At 34.6% G+C, this 9,610-nt stretch overlaps 1 protein-coding gene across 3 annotated transcripts; it reads left to right on the forward strand.

Annotated features, from left to right (window-relative positions):
• The first annotated feature begins 206 nt into the window (after positions 1-206).
• LOC127122382 (uncharacterized) lies at positions 207-2,574 on the forward strand. Of its 3 annotated transcripts, none has more exons than XM_051052725.1 (10): positions 256-605; positions 804-970; positions 1,117-1,215; positions 1,303-1,371; positions 1,444-1,584; positions 1,665-1,754; positions 1,856-2,023; positions 2,110-2,185; positions 2,263-2,394; positions 2,469-2,574. In XM_051052725.1, exons 1-9 carry the CDS (start codon positions 335-337, stop codon positions 2,388-2,390), a joined length of 1,209 nt encoding a protein of 402 aa, XP_050908682.1. In that variant the 5' UTR covers positions 256-334; the 3' UTR covers positions 2,391-2,394; positions 2,469-2,574. The 3 variants fall into 3 exon arrangements, with proteins under 3 accessions (XP_050908687.1, XP_050908682.1, XP_050908696.1); XM_051052739.1 differs by having other exon boundaries at positions 2,263-2,378; XM_051052730.1 differs by having other exon boundaries at positions 207-605; positions 2,263-2,574.
• Positions 2,575-9,610: the final 7,036 nt, after the last annotated feature.

Genomic DNA, 9,610 nt, shown 5'->3' on the forward strand with positions numbered 1-9,610 from the left:
TTCTCAAAAAAAGTTGAGACCACTTTGAAATTAACCTATTTTATTCTTATATATATTTAAGCTTTTAAAAAAGAATTTAATTGATATACACTGACTATAAAAAAAATTTATATCAATTAATCACAACTATTAATTTATTTGAAAGATTTAACTTTTATTTTAAACATTAAAAAAATAATACCAACCATTAACTTTTTACACTGAGAGAGCGCATCACAATTAATCTTTTTCTGTGAAAGGATAAAAATAGAGGAAGAAAGTTGAAAAAATAAAAAATGAAGGTGTACTAGTGTCACGAACAAACACTGGTTGGTGCTGACATACAGGAACACTTATGATGTCTTTGGTGTCGCAAATTGGATTCGCACACTTCACTCAACCTTCATCTCTATCTTCTCCTTCCATCGCCCCTTTCCGCCACAACCCTTGTTCTTCAATGTCTTCTTCTTCTTCGTGGACACCATATGAGGACAAGGATGGTAAAAAATCAAAGAAAGTGTGGATATGGACACAGAACAAGCAGGTTATGACTGCAGCTGTTGAGAGAGGATGGAACACTTTCATTTTCCCATCAAACCTTCCTCAACTCGCCAATGATTGGTCATGTATTTATCTCTACTCTCTAACTCTATTAGGATAACCCTTTTGTGTTAAAATTCGATCCACTGTGTTTGCAAAACCCACGGTAATAAGAAAAATGGGGGACAAGGACATTTTGAATGATTTCAATCTTTTGATATTTCTGATTTATTACAAATTTCTAATTTTATGAAATTTTGAATTTTGGCCTTGATGGAGTACAGCCATTGCAGTAATCTGTCCTCTTTTTCTTGGTGAGGGAGAGATTTTGGATGCACAGAATAAAAGGGTAGCTACGGTTTTTGACGTCTCGACGCCGGAGGAATTAGAGGGACTTCGACCCGAGGATGAGCATGCAGAGAACATTGTAGTTAACTTACTAGATTGGCAGGTATGTTTCAAACTGCTGTGAGAATCTTTTAGGGCTGTTTCTAGGGTGAAGAAGTGTCTCGTATAGTTTACGGTGGATCGATGCTTGAAAGTCGTTCGATAGTGTTATAAAATGTTAACTTTCTTTGTATACAATTTCTCACTCAGGTAATACCTGCAGAAAATATAATTGCTGCATTTCAAAACAGTCAAAAGACCGTGTTTGCCATCTCTGATAATACGTCCGAAGCTCAGATATTTCTCGAGGTATATACTATGAGATCAATCGAGTTAACTGTTCTTGCTTAAAGCTCAAGTAAATCTTCTTATAGTTGAACCCTTTGAGTTTTATAGGCCCTCGAACACGGTTTAGATGGCATAGTTTTGAAAGTAGAAGATGTCGAGCCTGTTCTTGAGCTAAAGGTAATTCGTCGCCTATTTGAACTTCTTGAGTAATGAGTCATGGCCTCTTGTTTCAGTTGGAAAAACTTTCAGGAATATTTCGACCGGAGAACAGAAGAAAACAATGTATTGAGCTTGACGAAAGCCACTGTGACAAACATTCAAGTGGCTGGAATGGGGGATCGCGTTTGTGTCGATCTGTGCAGTCTCATGAGGCCCGGTGAAGGACTTCTCGTATGTGTCCATTTCCTCTATGAAGGTTATCGGTTAATCTAGTAAACCCGCCGTTCTTATTGGCTAACAAATTTCTTTAGGTTGGATCTTTTGCTAGAGGATTGTTTCTTGTTCACTCGGAATGCTTGGAGTCAAATTACATCGCAAGCAGACCTTTTCGAGTAAACGCGGTAAGTCGTGCCTTCGAATATTGAGCTCAAACTAAACATATTCACAACAATGAAATGAAGATTTATGATGAATCATTTTAACCTGTTACTTTTCGTAACAGGGACCTGTACATGCCTATGTTGCTGTTCCCGGAGGAAGAACAAGCTACCTGTCAGAGTTAAAATCAGGAAAAGAAGTGATTGTCGTCGATCAACAGGGTCGGCAAAGAATTGCAATTGTCGGACGTGTTAAGATTGAAAGTAGACCACTGATCCTTGTGGAGGCAAAGGTTTGTGTCATGCATTAATCGGAAAAAAAACTGAATTGGAATATTTGCTTGACGATACTGATGCTAAACTCTTCGTATCATTTCAGACAGAATCAGATGATCAAACAATCAGCATACTTCTACAGAATGCAGAAACGGTTGCATTGGTTTTTCCCGGACAAGGTAATTCGATTTGTTTCTCTCTATTTTCTCGCAGTTTCTTTGGTTTCACCAGGTGTTGTATGTTTTTCCGTCTTCAGGAAATAAACAGTTAAAATCGGCTGTTCCAGTGACGTCGCTAAAACTTGGAGATGAAGTTCTGTTGAGAATACAAGGAGGGGCTCGACATACCGGAATAGAGATTCAAGAATTTATAGTTGAGAAATGAACAAGTAGTAATAATGTATATTAAAATTGTTGTAATTTTCATTCAATTCTGTGTGCTCATATTCTCTTTTTCTTCCAGCTTTGATGCTTGAATGGTTGTGAATTTTTGGCTAGTAGAGACATGGAAAAGACCAGCTTATATTTGGAAGCCACATATATGAGACCAAAGCTTAGCATTATTTTCATTTTCATAGTGTATGTTTTCATTGTGCTTTATGTAGTTTTCCATAGTTGTTATTATTACAAATTATATTACTTGCTAAATATATAAATATATGTTAGGTTGTCCTTAGTTATATACCCCTTTGGACACTATGTCGCATGACTAGAGTACTCATGAAGCTCTCACGGTCGACTATTCAACTCAAAGAGTTTTTCTGTTTGGTCATATTTCTTGTAGTTGTAGTAATAAATTATACAATACGACAACGTGGCCACATTATTACTTAGTGCCCCCATGAGACCCGCACGGTGTCCTATCCAAAGCTTTCATGATAATACCCATGTTGTTAGTTTGTCTACTCCTTTCATCGTTAATGCATCTGATGCATCAACTCCAGCGAAGGTGCGGCAAATTGTTCTCTCTGTTGTATCAACTCCTATCATTTTTCTTTAGTGTTTTAACTAAATTTGTGATTAAGATTGCATGATTCAAATCAAATTATAACAGGATAAAATATTATGGAAATTCTCATTTCACCTCAAAATCACTCTAACCAGACAATATCTCCAATGTTTTTACATGATGGATGTTACAATGGCGAGAAACAGGACGAGAACAATACACAAGAGCTTGAAGAAAAGACAATATCTACAATGTTTTTATATGATGGACGTTACAATGACGAGAAACAGGACGAGAACAATACACAAGAGCTTGAAGAAAAGAAGAAAAATAGCATTATGTGGCCCATTATTATTATTATTATTATTATCAGTAAGCCCTAGTTATTTATAGTGTAATGTTCAAGTTGTCTCTTTCAATGAAAACTTAGAAGTTTGTTTTAAGCTTTTTTTTTCCTTTGCAACCTATATCTAATTTTTAGTCTTAGTTATAATCCATCATTGGTGATTTCGTTCCTTGAATCAATGCCTCTTAAGCCTCTAAATCCTTCTTCTAAGGATTTAGATTATGCTATACAAGATGCTCATGAACAAATTGAAGATGCAATAAATCATACCCATCATCAAATGGATGAGAGATTTCATAAAGCAAACCAAAATTTAGAATAGTTGTTGGGAAACATCGATACTAGAATGAATAATTAACGACAAGTTTTGGATTCTACACATGAATCTATCATGAACCTTCTAACAAATTTAATGTCTTAAAATGGACTACAACAAACCACCATTGTTCACACAAAACATCATTTTCAAGTAAACCTACCAATGCTTAATTCCTCTGGTTATGGACATGTTATCGCACACCTACTACCCTTATTTTTATCCATGTTAGTCACATCCTTACCCACATTGATGTACATTTCAATAACTGACTTAACCTAATTTAGTGCTACTATGAGAAACACAGAAGCATAACCCCCACTACCATATTCCTTCTACCATTATTTATGGGACACACTTACATCAATCTCAAATATTCCTTTTCAAACAAACCTCTTTAAAATTCCCAACTTTCCAACAATTGGAATATAAAGAGATTATGCTTATTGATGATATTCCACCATTGCATGATTTCGATCGAAGAAACAGATGAAAACAAGTTAAAGAGGAGCATAAATGAATAATAAAGACCAAAGAATAAGGGAAAAATAACTAAGTGTGAAGAATTCGGGAGTTAGTGAAAATCAAGTGAAAAAGAAAGCAAAAATGTGCAACTACTGAAATAATCATGCGTAGTATCGCACAACCTTGCGTGCACGATATGAATATTTAAAACAATAAAGAAATATAATAAATAACATAAAGATAAATCTAGTAAAGCGATAAAGATAAACACTCAAAGCAAACAAGGAAGCAAACAAAACTAGGCTCGACTTGCTTATGAAATCCCCAACAGAGTCGCCAGCTGGAGCTACGCGAAATACACCTGAGCGCATCACATGCTCAAAGATACAAAAGAGTCACCATCAAACTTTATTTATTCTCGAAGGAAAGGTAAAACATCGATAAAACCCAGGGGAAGAGAAAAAGGGTAAAGAAGTCGGTTATGCAAGGGGAAAGTATTAACATCCCTCACATCCGTAGTACTTAATGGGAACCATTTTGATTATTCTTTCTTGAATGAGTATTGTATCTAAAAGTTACTTGCGAATGAGAAAAAGAGGTTTATAATTAGTGTGCTCGCCAAAGATTCGGATCCTCGTGCCTACGTATCCTCACCGTGCATAAAGGATTTGGAGTTGCTTAAATTGATCAATCGGGATACGTATCCAAAGCAACTCCAATCGGGATTAAAGGATTACGTATCCTCACACGTCAAAGGATTTAATTGATCAAAACAAACTTTGACGTGTGAGGATACGTAATCCTTAAATTAAATCCTTTGACGTGTGCTCGCCAAAGCAACTCCAAAACAAACTTTGATCAATTTAATCAATCGGGATAAAATCATGTGAAGAATCATACATAAAGGATCAATGACCCAAAACCCTAAGAATCAATCAAGTTAACCACTAAACTTAATTCTAAAGAGCCTAGAACTATGGCAACATGTCATGTTATTGGTTAGAATTGCAAATCCTAAAAATTATATCAACATGTAACAAGAATATTAATATTGATTAAAAGTTCAATTAGAGATTATTTCCTATGATTAATGCTAATTCTATTATTTTTTAAAAATGTGAATTAGAACTAAATCAAAATGTACATTTCTAAGCATTCTTTTATCAAGAACAATTAAAAAAAAAATGAAAGAAAAAGCATGTAAAAGAAACAAATAAAGAAAAGAAAAGAGGGGGAGGTATAGGCTGGAAATAGGATGCAGATAACGCTATAGGCGCATGGCCCATTGGTAATCCCAATTGCCTTTGGCTTGGTTGAACAAGGGGATACTGAAGTGTTATGGGCGTGTGAAGAGCAAAAGTTGGGCCCAAAGGGCAGAAAGCCCAAGCCAACATGCATGAGAGAGGGAAAGGGTCTGGTTAGTGCAATTCATGTGTTTCACGTGTTCAATGCATTTCAAAATTACTCAGCTCAAGCTCCTTACCTGCAAACAAACTCTACCGCGCCAGAATTCGCCACTGGCGGCAACGGAGACTGAAACCACTAAAATTGTACACCATTCCCTTCAAAGAAAAATGGTTTGAAGTTAGTTACACCGTTAACCGATGGGATTCCTGAGAGTTAGTTGTGAGATTCAAACTGTTAGTTGAAAGTTAGTTAGATTAGAAGATGAACTTGATTTTCTGTTCGTGAATGGACTGAGATGTTGCTAAAACTCTATTATTGTTAATTGTTGTTAGTTATGAACTCAGTTAAGATGAAATCTGTTTAAAAAATAAATTCTGTTATGAAACTCTGTTATGAGTGAACATGTCTGTTAGTAATTTCCTGATATGCAATGGCTGTATGTTATGTTAATAGAATTCTTGTTATGAAATGCAATGGTTGTTAAACCTGATGCTTAGTTATGTTAGTTTAATTTCACTTCTATTAGGACTATTAGGTTAGTTTAGTTGATAGTAGCAGTAAGAAGTTGTTAATTGGCTGCTATGGAAGTGGAATGAATGGTTAGTTATTATGCTATGGATGAAATAATTAGTGATAAAATTTGTTTGAATGGAGTTCTGAAAATTAGTTCACAAGCTAGAAGTTAACAGTTGTTTGTGAAGTCAATTATTAGTTAGATAAACCTCTTGTTAAAATATGTTATGTTAGTATGAATGCTAGTTGAATGTATGTGCTGCTTTTGTATGTTTGTTAGTGAACTGAATGTTGTGAATGTATGCTTGTTAGAATTAAATTGCACAAGCTTTGAATCATAAATGAATGATGAAAATGATGCATTGCATTGCTAGGTTGTAGGGCTGGTATAGTGAATTTGGACCATGCTATCAAGGTACTTGGGAGTGAAGGTGCCATGAATGAAACAATAAGAAAACATGGTTACTTTCAAGTAAATGAAATTTGGCCATGAAGCTAAAAGAGAAGATGGAGAACATGGAGAAACAAAGTGAACATTGACATTAGGTTTAGGGATTAGATGAGTTGACTTTGGTCAACTGGTTGACCCAAAAGTCAAGAGTTGACCAAAGTCAAGTGTAGGTCAAAATATTTTTTTTTTGTAATTTTGTATGAATTTCTTGTATGGGCATTGTAATATGATATTGCATGAATGAAATAAAAACTTTTGATGAGACATAGTTCTTATTATTAATTAAATGTGCTTTAATTTTAAATTGTCACTTTCCCTCCAAAAGTTCTTGTCTAAACCACTTTGAATCAATGATATTGAATGCACCATAGAACATGAATCAATGGAAAATAAATGCATTATTAACTTGAATCAATGGACCTTGTCATACCCCAAAATTTTCCCTCCCCTTTTTACTTTTCATCTAACCTTGGGCTTAAGATTCATCTTTACTCATTCATGCCTCATTCATGTGCATCATTCATTCATGTTAACACTTTCTCATAATCATCATATATTCAAAGTTTTTGGCTAACAAAAGCTAGAGTTTGCTTGTGGATCAAACTCTAGAGATGTGGTATGGCTCTTCATATGGAATTAATGGGGTGAAACCCTAGTTTCTTGATCTTTGGGACTTGGATTCAAGGAGACCATATCATGACATTCATATGTGCATCAAAATCCTAATTCTTGGCTTTGTTCCTCTGGGATCTTGTGGTTGACCTCTTGAGTATTGATTTGGTCACTAAACCCTAGTTTTTCATGATGTTGTGCGTTGCTAAGTTGCTCTTGTATGAGCTTGTTGACCTGGATTGTGTTTGAATCATGGACATGGGCCTAGATCAGTGTATATTGTCGTCTGGAGCTTGGGCTTGAGGTCTAAGCTTAATATCCACACCTCCCTTTATGATCCATACCCTGCCTCCATGTTCATCTTGGGTCCATTTTATTTTTCTTTTTTGTTTCAATTGTTTTAACCATTTTTGCATGATTGTTGATTTTAATTGTTGATTTTATGAATTAGAATTAGGATAATTTAGTTTAGCTTAATTTTTGTATCGTGTAATATAATTAGATGTTAATTAGGATTAAGTAGTTCTAATTAAGTTTAATTAAATTTTGATTGTTAATTCCATATTGATCGATCATTGGATATTGACTACTTTACCCCTAGGATTTAGAAAATTCCTGAAATGTATGCACCCTAGTTTAGGGTTTGTATAGAATCAACTAGTATATATTAATTGATTAATCCATTAGGTTTCATCCTTTTAATTACTTTACATTTTGATCTTTGATTGTAAAATTTTGATCATGTTGACATAGTTGATTTTAATTGTCATGTTGTTTACCATGTTAACCACCATGATCATTTACCTTGCTTAAGGTTTGAGTAGGTTTTAACAAGTGTTGATCTTGATATAGATCCATGATCCATGATCCATATTTGTATGCTAGGCATGATAATTTTGATCATTAGCTTAATGCCCATTTGAATGTCCATTAAATTATGATTCTTGCTAAATTGAAAATTCCATTTCAATTTATCATGATACCATGCTTTATTTAGATATCATTTTCCACAATGTTCATGAGATTATTCTTCATTGATTTCCCATATGGAATCCATTTCCAAGTGATTGAATGATACCATTGAATGAGTTTAACTTTAATTGTTTTCTTTATTCTCTTTGATCCCATTCTAACTCCATTACCTTGTGTGGTTACTTAGATCATTTAGCTTCAAGTTTGATCCCTAATGTCTTTCATTATCACCATTGTGTTACACTTTTCATTTCCCTTTTTATTGTGTGTTTACACTTAGGATACCATGCCACTTGATTATTTTAGGCATGGTACCTTGTTTGTAACTTGTATGATCCCATTTCCATTCCTTGTATTGTTGGGTATCATCCCCCATTGTGGGTCATATGTCCCCCTTCTCCCATGAAAGTGTAATAGCTTAGGTTTATCCTTCTTTTAATGCTTTCCATGTATGCTAACTAAAAAGATAAAAAGATCTCTTTCAAAAGACAAAAGTATATTTGATCCAACGCCAAGTGTTTTCCAATTTTAAATCAAATCAAATGCAACGCGAGTGCCTGATCCAACGTCAAGTATGTCAACTTCCATTTCCATCCCACCCTTATCTCAATCCATTATATTCCTATTTCAATATATTCTTGATCTATTCTTATGCATCAAAGGATTTTCATAATAAAACTTGGATGAAAAGTGGGGTGTACGTACTTGTGCACAACTCTCAAGTACTTGGGTTGTCGGATGTACCTAGCTTATGGCCCGACTACTTCCCATTATTTCAATCATACCCTTTAATTTATTATTTGTCTTGTCAGCCCTAGTTTCTTAGGCAAACACCTCTTTGTTTTTTCAGTTTCTTCCATATTAGTTCTATGAACTATGGAGCTTTGACTTTCTCATTGCATGATGAGAATACGTAGGCACAAGGGTTCGAATCCTTGGCGAGTATACTGATTATTTCTTCTGTCCTAGGGCACCATCCATACCTTTCACGATGAATTAACATCTATCTCCAGTCATAACCATTCATCTCAGTGATATAAAGTATTTCTTTGAAACCAAATACAATACTCATTTGGATCCCATATACACCCTTTTGGGACAAATAACCAATGTCCACTTTTGTACCAAGAGTTATTTGTCTCTTCGGAGAACATTTCATTCTCTTTTATTTTTGACTAATATTCCTGCTTTACTCTTAGGTTCCAATTTCATTCCTTTATGGATTCCAACAACACCATTATCTGTTGGTTCCAAATTATACCGTTTGTCACTTCTGCCAAATCTTTCAGTTCTTTCCACTTTAATAATTTATCTCGATTATTCCATTCACTACTCACTACCTTCATTCAATATCTTCTACCAATCATTCATCCCCAATGATATACTGTATTTCTTCGAGCTAAATACAATATTCTTTTGAGTTCCATACAAACTTTGGGCCAATAACCAATGTCTGCCTCTGAACCAAGAACCTTGTCTACTCACTCTGCAATACCCTTTATTTTTCGACCAATATGTCAGTTTACATTTTCTAATTGGTTCAGATATACCTATCTTATGGGTTCAAATAAAAT

The sequence above is a fragment of the Lathyrus oleraceus genome, chromosome 1 (genome assembly GCF_024323335.1).
Source record: "Lathyrus oleraceus cultivar Zhongwan6 chromosome 1, CAAS_Psat_ZW6_1.0, whole genome shotgun sequence".
Classification (NCBI taxonomy): domain Eukaryota; kingdom Viridiplantae; phylum Streptophyta; class Magnoliopsida; order Fabales; family Fabaceae; genus Lathyrus; species Lathyrus oleraceus.

What these genes read in the sequence shown, in the direction of transcription:
- LOC127122382 (XM_051052730.1), top strand. Translation starts at nt 335, where the DNA reads ATGATGTCTTTGGTGTCGCAAATTGGATTCGCACACTTCACTCAACCT. An exon ending in ACTCGCCAATGATTGGTCAT is followed by an intron (nt 606 to 803) that starts GTATTTATCTCT and finishes GATGGAGTACAG; the next exon opens with CCATTGCAGTAATCTGTCCT. An exon ending in TTAACTTACTAGATTGGCAG is followed by an intron (nt 971 to 1,116) that starts GTATGTTTCAAA and finishes TTTCTCACTCAG; the next exon opens with GTAATACCTGCAGAAAATAT.